The 18,885-nt window shown below is 37.7% G+C and overlaps 1 protein-coding gene across 1 annotated transcript in view; it reads left to right on the forward strand.

Annotated features, from left to right (window-relative positions):
- The window catches only part of LOC107732977 (staphylococcal nuclease domain-containing protein 1-like), a 191,768-nt gene that overhangs the window by 23,609 nt on the left and 149,274 nt on the right, over positions 1-18,885 (forward strand). Inside the window, exons 11-12 of the mRNA XM_016544462.1 lie at positions 11,001-11,102; positions 18,096-18,202. Of these exons, the coding sequence (XP_016399948.1) occupies positions 11,001-11,102; positions 18,096-18,202 (209 nt within the window). The remainder of the gene's footprint in view (positions 1-11,000; positions 11,103-18,095; positions 18,203-18,885) is intronic.

The raw sequence follows: 18,885 nt of genomic DNA on the forward strand, positions 1-18,885 counted from the left end.
TATGTTAAACTAAAAGCAGTTAAAATTGGAGTGTGAACATCTCGTTGCGATTAGCCACCCTCTTCCTGACCCCTGACCTCCTGTAATAAGACACAATGATTCAGCATGTTGGAAAAAAATTAACTTCAGTGTTGATTTTTGCAAATTAGACATGTAGTTTATTAAGGAGGGCTTTAAATAACAGCAAAATGCAGTTGCATGCATGTTTTTGCAGGAAAAATAGTTTTGTGTTCTTGTACTTTTGATAGATGCAGCAATATGTTCCAAATCTTTGATGAAGTTTGAGATTATTTTTAATGGAGGCTTTTCAGAGAGTCACAATTTGTCATGCACATGTAAACAGAGAGCTGGAATGCGGAGCTGTGGGTCTGTATCTATGGATACCAGGCTGCAGTGAGCATTCGGATCACAGCGTGTTTCTATCCTGGCAGCTTAAAGATGGCTTTAATCAGATCAGAGATGATTACAAAACAATAAAGATTACGGATGTATTTAGATCTCAAACGTGCTTCGGAGGCATGAGACGAACCGGAGAGCTTTTAAAAAATGGGTGTCTTTTGGTTTTTTTAGTATTTTGACTAGTTGATTTTTCTCGAAAGATAAACCTGAAAGCTTGATTTTGACAAAGAGACAGGAAACTGATCTTTTGGAATCTTCGAACGTCATTTCCTCACCTTCCTGTTGTTCCGAACCTCTGTCAATAAAAGATATTCTGTGAAATGTCTGTTTTTGTCCATACAGTCAAGGCCAATGTTAACCAAAACTGTTTGGTTGCCAACATTCTTCAAAATACCATCTTTTTTTTCTGAGGGTAATTCGTTTTGGGGGCTTATAACAACATAAAGGTGAGTAAATTGACAGCATTTTCATTTTTGGATTAACCATCCCATTAAAGCTACCCCCAACCAATAACTGCATAACAATGACCTGGCAGCCATCCACAACACTCTTGCATTGTGGTGAGTTTGGCACAGGCAAAGCACCTTTTATATTTTCCTCAGAAAACTGTAAATCCCAGTTTATTACAGTCCTCGTGCTACAGAAGGTAGATCAGATGGCGGGGAGCTTGTGTATCAAGCAGCATGATGTAATTATCATAATACCTTGGTGACCATCCGGCAGTGTTTGGTTGCATGCATGTGTCTGACACCTATGGCAGCTGCCTCGCTCCACAGGCAATCGGTGACTTAACTACAGATTTTTAACAAAACTGGTTTCAGACCAGCTTTCACAATGCCATAACATCATATCTAATGATCTAAAACAAATTCATGTGAGCTACCATAGGCAGCCGAGGATACATTTATTCTGCCTTTACAAACCAACCAGATAAAGGCATCCTAGTAGAAAGGATTCGGATGTTGCCATCTACCTTTTATATGCTGCGACGGCAGCGTTTTTCCGGGCACAGGCATGTTGTAGAGGTATTATTGATGTGCTGTGGAGGTACTTCGTCTTTTGAAACCTGCACTACTTATCAGTTTACTGACTGTATCTTCTGTAGTGCATCTCTGCACCAGATGTTCTTGCAGTATGTTTTCCCTGCTCGGCTGCGCTCTTTGACAAGGGTGTGAGAGAGAGAGAGAGAGAGAGAAGTGTGCAAAGTTGTGCCTGTATTAACGCATTACAGTCATTGAGGTCAGGCTACCCTTGAATGTGAGGTTTCATCAATAATGATGCTGTCATGGCAAATATGACCTCTGACCCTGTGCTTCTGTGGTCTGAATAAAAGTCAGCTGGGAGTCAGCGGAGTACCAAATAATTAAACCTCATTAAACATCAAATAAGCATTATGTCTGTTCGCTCTCTTTGGTTCTAAGGGACCTGATGGAGATCAGGTTATGATTGTTTCTATTAAATTCTACAAACTTTTAATGTAGTATATTGAAGAATCGTCCTAAGAGTTTGAATGAAGAAAAGTTACATTCGTAATGCTCATGTTGTTTTATTCACTCCATTAAACACAATGACCCTTTGCAAATGTGTCGATAGTTATTCAAGATCTGTTCCTCTGTAATCGAAAAGGGGAGGCTACCTATATTTTTCCTCTTAATCTAATGCTACATTAACCTTGACATGATGCTACATAACTACAAGATCTCTGTTAATCTTTTCATCACGCTTATCAATCCTGGCTAGCATATCTGCAGTAGTTTAGCACACGGCAACTTTTAAATTCGTATCGTAATTAATTTAAACTGCGAATATTCAAACAACAGCTGTACAATGGGTTCAGAACAGCTGCAAAAAAAATTTTCAGTCACTTTTGATTGCGTTTTATCAAAATGGCTAATGGTAATGGCTTTCTGTTTGTGCACATGCACATTGTGAGCACTCTGTCTGTTTCACACAAACATACAGAGACAAAATTAAGAGTTTAAAGGCTCACAACATGCCGGCATGCAGTTAATGATGTCACATTAAATGCACCCTTAATATTGAGGTCACATTGGCAAAATGTCATAAGCCATTAATGTGACCACACCTGTTGTTCATACTTAGTGTTGTAGATTTCTCTACACCATATCCTAACCAAATGTTATGAAGCAGAAAAATGTGAATACATTGATTTTTAACAGGGATGGTGCATCTCAAGGATGCACAGGACAAACGTAATGGTGACACTGTGAACTGTAATCAAAAGTCCATTTGTGTGATTAAAATTTCAGTTCACCGTATTACCGTTTGGTTTCAAAATTGGCCCTGCATTCTCATCTCATCCATCAAATGCTCCATCAACGCCTCCTCTAGTATGTAGGCACCTAATGGTCAATCAGAATATATTTGATGTGTAATCTACAGTATACATGAGGCCACCCAGCCGATGCTACTTAAATAGAAACAAAGCGACTGACAAAATGTCCTGTTTCTTGCCGCTTGGTTAGGACAAATACTCATATTAACATGTAAGAGCTTTTATTGCTTGTTGCTTTATCACATCATGTCTGGTGTAGCAGTGTGACAGTTCCACCTTCTTTCTAGCCATCTGTTTCTCACGCTCTTTCTCGTCCTGCTTTTTCAACACTCTCTCTTCAGTTCAATACAGGGCGTGAAACTGTTATCCCTGCGCTATTGCCGTACAAACACTTCAACTCAGAGACAAACCTGACCTCAGGCCAGCCCGGGGATCTGTGTGCGTTTGTCTGTACTGTTCTCTCTCTCTTGCTGTGAGGACTTTGGGGGGATTTAGGGCCAGATGTGTTGACAAACACTAAGATGAACTCTGACAGCTGCTGCCCAGTGTTTCTCTCTCTCGCTCTTGTTGCTTAATGCTGGGACCCCTGTTTTTTCATTCCTGTGGCTACTTAATTGCCTTATTATTATTTTTTATCGACGGCATGGCGGTCGTATAGTCTCAGCTTGAGGGACCAGTTTTTTTTGTTTGTTTGTTTGTTTTTTTTGCAAAAGAAAATGGGATAATTACCATGGTAAAAACCGTGGGTGGCAGAGCATTATGCAAGATATTAACCAATCAAAAATTGAGTGAGTTGAGATCAACAGATTGCCAAATAGCCAAACAAATCACTGTGCTGACAAGCCTTGTTGCCATGCCACCATTTAGTCCATCAAGCATTACTGAACTGTTGTTCTGGCAAATGACTATTGTATACTAGATATTCAGAGTGGTTATTTAGTCGAGTTTACGAAATCAGTCAGTAAAAAAAAAAATGCAAGTATTGAAAGGAGGGAGGGCACCCACCAGTAGAAACATAAATGTGACCATGTCTACTCTCCACCCAAAAAAAAAAAAAAACGCCATTTGTTTAGTACAGTGTTTCCCAACCTTTCTTTATTCGCGGCAACCTTTGGAAATTTTAACAAATTTGTGGCACCCTACAAAATTTATTTTGTCACAATATTTGAATTTCTAACTTCGATAGCATACTTTGAAAAGTATAGATATTCGGTACAGCAGGGAAGAACTGCAGAATATACTGTCATACAGATATTTTTAATATTATAAAAAAAATTTGACCATCAATGGTGGCAATCAGTAGGCTAATTTCTAATGAAAAGACCAATTTATATGACAGATTAGCACTCACATGGGCCGTGAGCGACTGAGCAGAGCACACACACGCATAGAGCGGGATAATACGCAGAGCGTCACACTGCGTGAAAGTGAAACCTGAGCGGTGAACAAATTTTCGGCAGCCGGAATTTCAGTGCATCTCTAATTATTGGCGACATCAGAAGTGGATATTATATAATAGCTGCTTTTTTGAACATTTTAGCAATTTAAAAATGTTAAAAAATGATTTTTTACACGGCACCCCTGCTCTCGACAGACGCGGCACCCCGGTTGGGAAACACTGGTTTAGTACACTGAACCAGTGGCATTTCAGCATTGTCATCACGCCATTTTTTATTGGGTGAACTATCCCTTTGAGAGAAACGTGACTTCATGTGCCATGCCTAATTTCTTTTCCTCATTCATTCCCCCCCCCACTCACTTGTCCAGATGGAGGCTTATTTTTGCGCCATGGCGAGCTATTTCCAGCTGCGTGGTGGTGTCAGCCGTTTTAGGAGCACTCACAAGGAAGTGGAGGGGGAGGAGTTATGTCAGCAGCTCAATGAGTCATCCTCACTCCCACTGTATGTGTGTGTGAGGGGACTGCAGGGGAAATGTTGACATCTGGGTTTAAAGCCAAAGACACCATACCCCTGTCTTCCCTGCAGAAATAGCAATATATAATGTATCGGTCATTGAATGACACTTATGTGTCATTTGCTGTCACCTTGCTCAGTGTGTTTATGCTGTGTGTGTGTGTGTGTGTTTGAGTCCACATGTGATTCGTCTGATGCCACATTGTGTCTTTTCACAGTTTGTGTATCTGCTGTGCCTGCTTGATGAAGGCATGTGTTTGTGTGTCCTGTGGCCTCTGTCTGGGGTCACTGTATGGTTCCATGGCTCATCTCACACTTGGTTGGTCAGGCTTTTTCTTGCAGACGACTCTGCTTTGCCTCAGGATCGCTTGACTCTTGGAATTCTAGCGAACTTCCTTCCAATCATTTGAGAGTAATGACCCATGGAAGTTGTAAACTGGAATTTTATTTCTTTTAATGGAATGTTCGGGGTTCAATACAAGTTAAGCATGACTCACATGGGTGCCCTAAACAAGGTCAGAGATGAGGTGCCACACACCTCAAAACATGTAAAAAAATAAAATAAATAATAATAATTACATATAAAATACTGTATACCTGCACTACCATTCGAAAGTTTGTGGTCCGTAAGATGAATTCTTTAATTCAGCAAACACACATTAAGTTGATCAAAAGTGACAGCAAAGACATTTTATAATGTTAAAAATATTTATATTAAAAAAAATACTATCAGTCACCAAATCAGCATATTAGAATTATTTCTGAAGCATCATGTGACATTAAAAACTGGCCTTAATGGCTGCTATCACCGATCTAAACTACACGTTAAAATGTTAAAATAGTATATATTAAAATAGTTACCTATTAAAAATATAAAATGTAATTTGTAATATTTCACAATATTACCGTTTTATTGAATTTTTGATCAGTTAAATGCATTAGTAAAAAATATTAGTTTTAATTTAACAGTTGGCCAGAGGAATGCATGATATATATATATATATATATGTGTAGTACATTCATATATGTTTGCATATGTACATGTAGACATGCCTTTAACCATAATTATTTTGATGCCTCTGCTTCCAAAGATAATCCCAATTGTTTCTTCTCCCCTTCTCTGTGTCTCTTTCCCTCTCTCTGTGTCCTCCAGTTCTTTCTCCATGCTTCAATGTTGTTCGTCACTGCTGATTTATTCTAAGGCGGCATTGTAATTTCGGTCTTAAATGCTGATTATTTTTAAGGCATCTGTGATGCAGCTGTATGAGTTTAAATTGCTCATTGTGACTTCCATGTCTGATGCTGAGGGTCATAATGCTCTATTCCCGGCTGTCGTGTGAGACTTATGTGATCTTACGGGTGAGGCTGAATGGTTTTCACCTCAGTTGTGCTCTTGACATGCACCAGTCATTAATCGTTACTCACATTTTGCATCATTCAAGGTCCATAATAGTTGAGGATTAAGAAATGTCTGAATCATGTTTAAATTTAGGCTTCTGCTTTTCCTGCATTTATTAGATGCGCTATAGCTGAATAGAACAGCTTCACCTGTTCTAAGGTTTTACTTGTTAAGGTTTAGTAAGGTTGAAGTTAAAGGAGTATATTATGGCTTAAATACAAATTAAGCATCTATGACATGCTGTCAATTACCACTGAAAATACATAAGCTCATCTGCACAAGATGAAAGGAAGAATGCAATATTTGATGAATGCATCGTGATAATCGTAAGATTAATTAGTGAAATCAGTTTTAGTTTTTTTTTTTTTTTTTTTGCATTTAAAGCTAGAAAATGACATTCAATTTGCAGGTCTCCTGTTCTTCCTTAGTAAATAAGGTGTCACTCCTCAATCCTTCAACTGCTCATTTGCTTACAGTGCAAAAACAAATCTTTTACTTAAGTGACATTCCCGGAGTATTATCTGGCATTAATGGCAATCAAATGGAAATGTAAAAGGATACGCTTAATTAACAATTTGCATGTGCAAAATGACATATAGAACATTAAGATAAACAAACTGAGTGGAAAATGGAGCTTTGACTCTACTTTTTCGTTTTTCTGCTTATTTTCTGCTTCGTTTTTCTGCCACTTTATTTTTAACTTGCTTTTCGTACGTTGCTTATTTGTATGGACTTATGTATTATTCTGAACACTTAGTCCTTTTGTCTCAATAATAGGCTCAAAACATTAAAGGGGTCATATGATGCTGCTAAAAAGAACATTATTTAAATAATTAACGCAAGTTACTTTTTTTTCCAATTTACTGATTGAACAGCTCTCCTGTCCCCATGTTGAGAGAAATCAGAAGATGTTCTAAAATAAATATGAATATGCATTAATTCATCTCACTCACAAAAAAAAACAAAACACAGATTCAGTATTCCTCAAAATGAATAAAAATAATGCAACTCAGAATATGACGCAAACCTGCAATAATTAAATGTTAAACAACACAAATATCCTTTATGTATTTAATCCCATTCTATTAACCAATGTCTTTGCTTCTGACCTTCGATGATCCAGTTCAACCGTACTAATAAGCAAAAATTACTCTAGACAAACATTTGTGTGTTGAAATTTCTTCTTCTGCATTCTACTGTACGGACGTAAATTTACTTTCCCTTCAGCCTGAGGCTTATTCATTTCACTTTTGGTGTGAAAAGGCTTTTATATTTGCCAAAAATATAACTTTTTTTTATTTTAAAAACAAACAAGCAAGCCCTGTCCAGATTTAAAAAGTAACGCAAAAGTAACGCATTACTTTCCATAAAAAGTAACTAAGTAACATAGTTACTTTTTTATGGAGTAACGCAATATTGTTATGTATTACTTTTAAAAGTAACTTTCCCAAAACACTGTGTAAGAATGACATTCTCTGCAGAACACCAACGATATATTGAAAATGTCTTTATTCCATTGTTTATTGATAGGACTTTTTATATCAACAACAGGACTTATTATATCAACAAAAACAGTTGAAACATTCTTCAAAATATGTTTTGTCTTCTGAAAGTCATACAGGTTTGAAAGACATGAGTAAATTGAAAATTTCGATTTTTAGGTGAAATATTCCTTTAATAGGTTCATTTTGGACATCTGTGCCAAGCAGTGGCTTTCTTCCTGTTAAGCGGTCTTTGCTGAGGGTGTGATTGGTTGTTCCCTGATGGAAGAGCTCCTATGAGGTCTCAGGACCCTTAGGCCTGACGGTGGCGAGAGCTCCTTTCTCTCTCTCTGCTTCAGTCACATCCAATCCTTAGGCCATTTATCACCTGAAGATAATGAGATTGGCTAATGAGAAAAAGAGAGAGAAAAGCAGGAATGAAAATGTGTATAGGTAAGAGACAAAGAAATCTATGCATGTGAGAAAGGTGTGTGTGGAAGATTTAAAGTTCAGGAGCTGAGGTGTGTTGAACAAGAAGTATAATACATCACACACACATGCTCTTAAAAAAAAATTAAAATTGTCATTTACTCACCCTCATTCCGTTCCAAACGTGTATGACTTTCTTCAGTGGGACTCAAAAGAGGAAATATTGCCGAAATTCCAGTTTTATATATAATAACTATTACAAAAAATATATAATAACTATATAAATTAAGTATTTTATATGATATATGTGCTATATTCTGAGTCTTCTGAAGCTCTGCTAGGGTCGATAAGTTGTGGAAAATATTGAAAAGGAAAAATCTTTCTCATAGTTCTGAAAAACATTTATGCTGAAAATGTCATGTGATGTAAACTACCTTTTTCCTTGCGCTTTGCATTATTTTAAAAATGTTTTACATTTTTTTCAAGATGGTATGTTTTTTTATATTGTGAAATGAATATTATGAAATATTAATTCATAAATAGTACATTTTGGGGTTTGAAGTGAAAGAATTCAAAAACTATGGTGGAGGAGAAGATTATTAGACTGTTAGATATAGACTTAGAACTATTTTTATGGTGCATTTTTGGAGATCCACAGCTGCAGTCTCCATTTTGAAAACAGACCTTCTGAAAGACGAATCATAAGGTATGATCAGAATGACAGAATTTAAATTTTTGAGTTAAGTATAGTACTAGTTCAGTTTGTCAGTTTTCTCTCATGCATGAACACATGATTTTTGCTTATCATACCTGACTGATAGTTGCGCAGATCTTGCTCTATCCTGTTAGCCCTTGCAGAATGAAACCGTTCTTGTGTTCACTGCATGCAGCCAAACCGTCATTTTTAAGAGTCAGTAACGGGCAAACGTCGGCATGCCAGCCAGGCGCAGAAATCCTCATTTCTCCTCACACGGTTCAGTAACCAGCCTGCCGTGTCTTCGCAAAACACACTTGATTTGCCCAATACAATGACAAATACTTTTTATCTCGACAATCGACATAGAGCTTTTTGTTGTGTGCTGATTTTGCTATTCAGCAGCATTACAGCTGTCTAGTGGACATAATGAGATGAAATTATTGAATTTGTTCATCGTGTAAGACTTCCAGGGTCATTGGTTCCTTGATTCTGAGTGTTTTATCATTGACATATGGCGCTTTCATGCTACAGCTTCAGTTAGTATGTTATCCCCATCACACCGGTCAAATATAATATGGTTTTAGCCTGCTCATATTCAAAACAAAAGCACAGATTACTGTCTTGACATTCATGATCAACTAGCAAAACCCCAAATTCTTGCTCTCTTACCTACACTTACACAAAAAAACACTCTAACGCAGACTGCTTGGCCTCCCTCTGCTTTTCTTGCTCTGGGGGGGGGAAGGAATTGCCGTGGATATTTATAGGCGGGCTGAAAATGGGTTGTCCTCTCGTTCACCATCAGGGGTTTCTGTCTGTATTCTATTCCATCGGCACAGTTCTTTAGCCGTCCTGAAAGCTCCTCCATCAGAAGAGATGTCTTAAATGCAACGTCTCACTCTCAAAAGTGGGTGGTCGATACGGTTTTATTTCATAACGAATATCAGACCACGTGGGCACAGATGATGTAGTTTTAAGTGTGTTATTTGCAGAGCTGATAAACGTTGCTGGAATCAGAGCGTGAGGATTTAAAAATTGCTGAGATTTATGCTTTTTAAGTCAATATGCTTTTATTCACCCGAAAGATTTGGTCCTTAGGGTTAACAGTCCGATCTCTCTCAACTCTCCCACAAGCTATGCCTTATGCTGGCTGTGTTATTAGTTGTCTATCTGCAGTTTATTTCTGCTCTTGCGTTTGGTTTTCCCTCAAGCGTCAAAGCATTGTTGCTTGGAATGAGCCAAATCCAAAAAATCTCTAGCTGTAGAGCAATATCGGCACCTAATTCTTAACCTTGATTGTTCACAAAAAAAATTAAATGATAATTTACTCACCTTTTTGCCTTCCTGTCTGAATGAGTTTCATGCAACACAAAAGAAGATATTTTGATTAATGTATTGATCACTTTTTTCCCATGCAATTACAATGAATGTGAAGCGTTATAAAAGCACCATAAAAACAGTCCAAATGACTTGTGTGCTTTGTTTCAGGTCTTTTGAAGCCATGCAATAGCTTTCTGGGGCCAAAAGGCCTGAAATCAGTCTATATTCCCTAGCAATTTTTCTCTCGTCCAGGCTGTTAACTGCTGCGACTTGATTGTTGAATCACTGATTTGAACTTAAGAACTGAATCAGTTCAAATCATGAGCTAATAAGACTGGGTTCTACGGATCTGTATCTGAGTGATATGTTCCTTCCCAAATCACAAAAACATCTTTTATTAGTCTTTTATTTTCTATTTCAGGTTCAGTGGCTCTGAACTTGAACTAAATCAGTCTGAATCATGAGCGAATCAGACTGGGTTTGGTAATTAAATCTACTGATTCATTGAAACGAGTGATTTATTCGGCATTCCTTCCCACAACACAACAATGACTTTTATTTTCTATTTTAGGCAGAGTGGCTCTGAATGTGGCACTGTGTGTTAATTCATACTATCGTGGCCTCAGCTGTGATATGGGAGCCTGGAATATTGAGCATACTGAGTGTTTTTTGACATTTCTCTGGGAGGATAACAACCTTTTCCCCTTTCTTGTGAAAAATGTAAATGAGGTTCTATTTCTAGTATATCAATGTGTGTGGCAGGGAGAACATCTCATATAGCTTGTGGGGTCACATGCCTGGAACACCAAGAGATCGAGGCAATGGGACATGTCATCTACCAATCCTGACACATTAGCATGGTTGTGTAGGAAAAGGGCGGATATTAGGTTGTAAGAGAATGGTAAAATTGGAAAGAGAGGTGAGGGGGTGGAAGACAGGAAGCTTCGAACCTCATTTTGTAAGGAAGTCATTTGAGAGACTGAGGAAGTGATTAAATGTTGTGGGACAGAAGGCTATTTTTTATTTGTTATGTGATATTGACTTTTCTCTGTCTCTGACTCTATAGGAGAAGAACAAGGACAAAGACAAGCGTTTCCGTCCGCTCTATGACATTCCTTACATGTTTGAGGCACGGGAATTCTTGAGAAAGAAGCTCATTGGCAAGAAGGTGAGAGACTTTGTGACATTCTCCCACAAACAGACATTATGCCTTAGCCTTTCTGTATAAAAGTTTTCTTTCCATATGTTTTTCTGCCCATTGCATATGGATGCAGAGTTGTTTACTTTCTCTGAGTTTCTGTATTCTGTTTGGAGTCACTGAACACATTGACCACACAAACCTTGAGCAGAGCCACTTCATTCACAGAGGCACAAATTATTATTATTTTTTTTCTTTTTACTTTTTTTTTTTTTTTTTTTTTTAAAAAAAACAAAGATCGAGGCAATGGGACATGTCATCTACCAATCCTGACACATTAGCATGGTTGTGTAGGAAAAGGGCGGATATTAGGTTGTAAGAGAATGGTAAAATTGGAAAGAGAGGTGAGGGGGTGGAAGACAGGAAGCTTCGAACCTCATTTTGTAAGGAAGTCATTTGAGAGACTGAGGAAGTGATTAAATGTTGTGGGACAGAAGGCTATTTTTTATTTGTTATGTGATATTGACTTTTCTCTGTCTCTGACTCTATAGGAGAAGAACAAGGACAAAGACAAGCGTTTCCGTCCGCTCTATGACATTCCTTACATGTTTGAGGCACGGGAATTCTTGAGAAAGAAGCTCATTGGCAAGAAGGTGAGAGACTTTGTGACATTCTCCCACAAACAGACATTATGCCTTAGCCTTTCTGTATAAAAGTTTTCTTTCCATATGTTTTTCTGCCCATTGCATATGGATGCAGAGTTGTTTACTTTCTCTGAGTTTCTGTATTCTGTTTGGAGTCACTGAACACATTGACCACACAAACCTTGAGCAGAGCCACTTCATTCACAGAGGCACAAATTATTATTATTTTTTTTCTTTTTACTTTTTTTTTTTTTATTTTTTTTAAAGAAAACAAAGGAATGGCAAAGCATAGGGCATCGACATGAGAAATGTTGAGATGTTTACACACATGTGCATACAGTAAAAGTCATATAGTATAATTGCAGTACTTATTCCCCACAATATATTATTTATTTATTTATTAGATCTTTATTATGTTTTCATTGAGAATTACTTGGATAATAAAAACTTCTCAATGAGACAGATGATTTAAGGGGATGGGTTAAAAAAAATTAAAAGGGTTTCTGCGAAAAAAAAGAAAGAAAAAAAAAGTAGTTTCCAGTTTACATTTTGATGAACGATCATGAAGAAAAATATTTTTTTCTGTTATTTTATTTGGATTAACAGTAAATGTTCAATTAGTTAATGCATTAAGAATCATTTAACTTGTTTTTATAATAATTTTATAATATTTTAATGAAATAAAAATACACATACAATTGAACAATTTTGCATAATGCATATATAATAATTTTAATATATATATTGTAAATTAACGTTATGAATGAACAATGAACATTAGTATCTATGGTTTAACATTAACCCTGATTTAATATTAAACCCTGAACAGCTAAAAAAGTTGTTTGTTCCTGATGTCACTGGATTATTGTATCGAATCACTCACAACAAGCGCATGAATGTGTATTGAGAAAATACTTGGGGTGATTTGAGGAGGAAATGTAAAACATGAAGTGTTTCCATCTGTGTCACTCATAACAAATAGAAATACTTGGCATCAGAAGTTGTTGCTGTTTTAATTGGGACAGCAGGGTATAAACTGGTGTGGGATGTTCTGAAAATTGTCATATTGGGACTCATTAAAGTATAATGGGCAGATTGTATAAAGCTGTGCTTTATTGTCTGTTCAAGACTTTTCTCACCCAAACAATTCAGTGTTTATGTGCAGAATACTGAAAAGCCCTTTCTGTAAGGCCTATTTGATTTAACACCAAATAAATATGACAGCACATTTCCTCACACACAGACATTTTCTCATAAATGATCACTAGATGCATGGAATAGTAATGTCGCTTTATATTATCCTTGTATGAACGTAAGGCTGCTTCTAGAAACCAATATTTTATTGCCTCTTCTTTTTACAGAAGTCTGGTTCACTGACCTGGAATCATGTGAATATTTTGACACTAGAGACGGGAAATGAAAAGCAACGAGTTTAATCTCAGATCAGATTTTTGCATTTCCCATGTATGCACTCAGCGGTAGTCAACAGATAGTTGGATTTATACAACGCTCTGCGTGATAAGATGCCTGCTTGCATATTAATGCAAACAGTGTGGGAATGTTTGAATTCAATCTAAATTTATTCAGCTCAAGATAGCATTGCGGCAATCATCTTGAGGATCCAATTTTGGCTCATTAAGTGGCACAGAAGTGCTTTGACTTAAATTAGTAGTGTATAGTATTAATCATCTTCAATCTTCTGATTCAAAAGTAGCATCTTAATACTTCTGTAAAGGAAACATTCTGTTTTTTTTTTTTATGAAATTAAACGAGGCTGTAACCAGATTACAGATATTCAATATTGAAGTGGACCAAATGCAAAAGTTGTTAATACTGGCTTGACACAGTGGTTACAGCAACGAATTTTAAATAAAATGCACTCGTTAACAGTCTGTTGTCATATTCCTTTAGTTGTTGCTAGGACACAATGTGGTGTGGGTATGAGGCCTTATACTGAGGCACGCCTCGTTTTAGAATCCCCCCCTGCCGCCCTGGCAACCGCTGTGGAAAATGTTCAAACTGTTTAAAAGATAAATAAAATCTGGGCAATTATAGAAGTTCATAACTATAAAATAGGGACATTGTTAAGTACAACTCTAATGACTAATTTCTGCTAGTTTAGGGCAGAAGGGACTATTTTATGCCTAGAAACTTTTGATTTTCCATTTTTCTGGCATTTAAGATGCCATTCGTTCTTTACAGGCTGCATCCCAGCTGGTCACAAAGGGTAAGCAGTACCTGACTTTTGTTTCCAGACTATTAGTGGGAGAGCTTGAGCTGATTTTGGTGGATTCATTGAGGTTGCATCTATCTTCTGTCTTTCTAACACATGTATGTAGTCTTCAAAAAGAGGTCCCCAAAGAGGTAAAATTTCAACTCCTATTATATCTCGACGAGTATGTGATCAATAGAGTTCAGCGGCGCAATCAGCAAGAGTGGATGAAAGGAAAGGAGGTAAAGAAACTCCTCCAAGCCCCAGTGAGCCACAGCTCTGGAGCGTGGCGTCCATTTCAAATCGTGTATCTTCTTTTGAAAGGATGGAGAGAATGAGCGGCATTCACTAGCAGTGGGTAATGGAGGAAAATGCGTGGAGAAGTGTGTTTCCTCCTCTTGGTATTGAAACAGATCTTCCCGGTGACATAATCCAAAGCTAGATTTGGCTAACTTTCGAAGTAGCGCCTCTGTAGAGGGTCTCTGCCTCAGCGAAAAAGTCAAATGAAAATGTTGCATTAATCCACTTATCAGGAAAGAGCACGTTTGGATAATCCTGCCCGCTCAAAGTGCCTCCTGTTAAGTGGGTGTGAGCGTTTGTGTGTGTGTGTATGTGAGGTGTTAACAAGAGACAGTGACTGAGTGGAATGTCAGTGTCAAGCGTTTGATGTCTGTGTTTATGCAGGTATGTTCCAGGCAGGTATGTGCTGCTTTGCTTATTAGTTTGTTCATTTATATGGGAGAGGGCGTGCTGAGTTTTCACATGATGCCCTTGCCCTGATGCACATCAATGCAGCCACGGCAGAGCTGTGCAGACTTCATTCATCTTTTCCCTCTACTTCTGCTTTAGAGGGAATTACAGTGGCGTATGAGACTAGCAGCTCACTTTTAATCCATGAAATATGTATTACAGAGTTTTCTGACTACACCTACCCTCACCGCATTAGACTCCACTCACAGGGACTTAAAGGAACACTCCACTATTTTTGAAAATAGGCTCATTTTCCAACTCCCCTAGAGTTAAACAGTTGAGTTTTACTGTTTTCGAATCCATTCAGCCGATCTCCGGGTCTGGCGGTAGCACATTTAGCTGTAGCTGGCGCAATGACATATTGGAAGTTACCTAGCTGGGGACTATTTTCAGGCGCTGCGTAATATCATTGCGCCTGCTGCACCCATGGTATGGCAGCAAAGTTCCTTGATTATTACGCCGGAATGAGAGGTCTTAGTACACGATGTAACTACAGAAGAGTCAAGTTTTAAATAGGAAAAATATATGCTACCACCAGACCCGGAGATCGGCTGAATGGATCGAAAACGGTAAAACTCAACCGTTTAACTCTAGGGAGTTGGAAAATTAACCTATTAACTATTTGTGATCCAAGTTTGGAACTCTTTTTTCTTCCCCACATTATAATAATAACAAACAATTGCATTGCTAATTTAACAATAACTCAAATAAAACAAATCAATAATAATAATAATAGATAATTGTATTGTTAAAAATAATTTAATAACAATAATAAAATTAACACAATTGAATAATAATAATAATAGACAATTGTATTGTTAATGATAATTGCATTGTTAATTTATTAACAACTCAAATAAAACAAATCAATAATAATAATTGTATTGTTAAAACTAATTTAATAAGAATAATAAAATTAACAATTGTATAATAATAATAATAATAATAATAATAATAATAATTAATATGGACATTTTCTTAATGATAATGAAGAACTGTAATTATTACCAATAAAATTAATATAACCATTGTATAATAATTATGCTAATACAATAAATCATAATGAAAACAATAACGGTAATCCAACAATGATAAAAAAACTGATCACTTGGTTGTTGTTGTTGCTGTTGTTGCTGCTGTTGTTATTGCTGTTGTTATTGCTGTTGCTGCTGCTGCTGCTAAAAACTAACTCATAGTCATTTAATCTGTAATTAGTTGACATTGGTTGCAGAATGTTTATTTTATTTTTTATTTTAATAAAACAGTGAATATTCACTGTTGGCATGAATGTAAACAGTAGCGCATTTGTGCCTTTGCATGCTCCAAGTCACACACATTGTTATACCTGCTTGTCTCCAGATAATTTGCATTCGGAGAGCAGTTCACATTGCATTTCTTGCAAAAACATGAACTGCCATACTTCCATAAACATGAACAGTGAATCTTCTCTTCCTGACTCATTATCTAATTAATCACGGTGGTACTCGCGTTGATGATTCAAATGCCACTGTTTGAACCCAGATGTACAATGTGAAAAGAGTCCAGCGGGGGAGGGAGTGGAATCCATCTCTGGTTTGGACAAAGCAGTCAAACCATGTGTGAAAGCATCCTTGCTGTACATGCACCAGCTCAATCTTTCTGCATTTCCCCGAGACATTTCAGTGGACCTGTCTACGTTTTGATGGATGCTTCGCCATTAGCAGCATTTCTGTCTTCGTCATTCTCTTCTTACTGGTTCTGGCTGGGCTTCTCCGAAACCCTCCACTGCTGTTGTCCTTCGGTCAGATCTTTCTATTCAGACATGACTCTAAAAGCCCATTTAATCTGTCATCTGCTTTCCAAATGGGCCCCTTCTTTCTCTCGCTCATTCATTTTCTCTTTCTTCATAAGCACATTTGCTCTTCTGAATGAGTGGGAATCTTTGGCGCTTTGTGTTTCTTAAAAAGGGTATGTTGTCGTTCAACCAAGCTCATTACTCCTGCTCAATGGTGCAGAGCTGTCTCTGCTTTTCTGAGAGAGAACTGGAGAGTAGAAGAAGAGGGGATGAAAATGCAATCATTTTGTGGTTTATTTGTTGATGAAGCACTAAACTCCTGGGGTAAGAAAATGAGTGTCCACAGGATTCCCCCACCTAATGAACTTCCATTGTGTCCATTAGACTGAGTTACATTGTCATTTTGAAGCAAATGAATTGGAGGGATAAATGGATTGAATTCCAGAAGTGGAGGCATACAACTTTAGGAATTAGCTTTTGCCATGTCACAATTGTGTCTTATTGCAACATTTTCATTTTGCTAGGCAGTTGCATATGGATCAGAAACGCAATACATATGTCTAAGTGTGAGCACCTTCTTAAACTGTTAAGCTGGTGATTTGACCTGTTCGCTAAAGCATTGCAAAAATACAGTCTTGTGCTTGATGTGCTTGCCATCAAATTCATTTTTGTATTATTTGAGAACGGTTGGACTAATCGGTTGGATGTAATCAATCCACATGCTCCCAGAGGAGCATGGGTGTGGCAGTCGGTCAGATGAAGTCTTTCGTCCTTGGGATGTTATTGGTGCCATCCCGATTAATGAATGATCTTCCCCCCTGCGAGACAAGACAGATGGGAGATCCGGCTTACTATTTCAGATTAGCTTCCAACCCTCTATTTGCTCAGAACTGATTGAATGAAATTGGCCAGATCACAGCCTCCTATCTCTGAATATCTCAACGTGGCTTTTTTATTAGCTCAGAGCTAACAAGAAGACGCTGAATGTGATGTCCCCTACGGGATGATCCGATGACCTCGGAGAGAGTTTGACACAAATGGAGTCGATTTCTTAACCTGGAGCAGTTTGGTGTGAAATAATCAGCTTTAGTTATCCTCTTCCCTTCTGCTTGCCTCCGTTGCCATCAAGCGAAATAGTTACCGGTCCCCGCCTCTTTCTCGCTTCGTGATAAACCGTTTCCATGTTTGGTTTGCCCTCCTCTGGGGAGATCTATGGTCTAGCCTGACATGATTCACACTGACTCAGGGTGACCTTGGAAAGTAGCCCACAGTAATGCTTGTACACAAACGCACACACCAAACCCCTCGGTAGATGCCCTAACACAATTTGTCCACCCTGAAAGGCCTGTAATCCATTTTTTTCCCTTTACAGACAGCTTTTCGCTTGATTTGCTATCCTGTACAAAGATATCAAATTCAAAGTTTGATGCGTTGCTCTTTCTTGGCGTAATTCTGTCATTTTTAATGCGACATCATAAAACAGGGTCACAGTGCAGTGTCCTCACGTGTGGCTTCAGTGGTCAATTTATCGCCATAGTTGAGCCCCTGACAGGCTTATAGTGTGTCTGTGTACGTAGGCCTTGTTTCTTGGCATTACATCGACTCCGCTGGTGATTTAACCATTTTGTTTTGTGTTTTTGCAGGTTAATGTCACAGTCGATTACATCAGAGCTGCCACCAGTGCCATGGAAACGGGTGGCGTCCCGGCTTTCCCAGAGCGCACCTGTGCTACAGTGACCATTGGAGGAATGTAAGTAAACTAGCCAAACTATATGATGGTAGTGTAACTCATGTGATACATTTTAAGTCATATGATGATAATCGTGTGAGAACAGACCAAAATGTCCCACTCCAGTCATCGCTATACCACCTCTAGTCATTGAGTTGATCTTAAAAACTAAATCGATTAAATCCGTTAATTAATCTTTATTAATTATTATTAATTATATACTTAATATAATTGCTCTTTAAATGTGAGTTGTCTTAGTTGACATCCAAGAGCAAAAGACACGTTACTAAGAAAGAAAAGAAACCATAAATGAAAGCTGAATGTTTCTTGACCCTCTCTAACAATCTTCTCACCCTTAGAATCGGTAAGCCCCCCCCCCCCCCCCAATGACAGTGACAGCTGACAGTGAAACCCTTCTTCCGAGGTGTTTCTGATAAATTTGGGACACAGATGGACTTTCAAGTGGGACTTAAATATGCAATGGAGGGATATATAAAAGATGCTAAAATAAATATGTAAAAATACAGATCACAATGCAAACGGCAGAATTATGTTACGGTCGTCACGATCGCAATGACAACATCCCGGATCAACACCGTTCATATACCGCAGAGTAAGATTAAATGAATTTACATTTAACCAGATTAATATGGAGAGGCACTCTAATATAGACCTTTGTTTATGTGTTTTTGACTTTCACTGCA

The sequence above is a fragment of the Sinocyclocheilus rhinocerous genome, unplaced genomic scaffold, assembly GCF_001515625.1.
Source record: "Sinocyclocheilus rhinocerous isolate Xijiao unplaced genomic scaffold, SAMN03320098_v1.1 scaffold400, whole genome shotgun sequence".
NCBI classification, from domain to species: Eukaryota; Metazoa; Chordata; class Actinopteri; order Cypriniformes; family Cyprinidae; genus Sinocyclocheilus; species Sinocyclocheilus rhinocerous.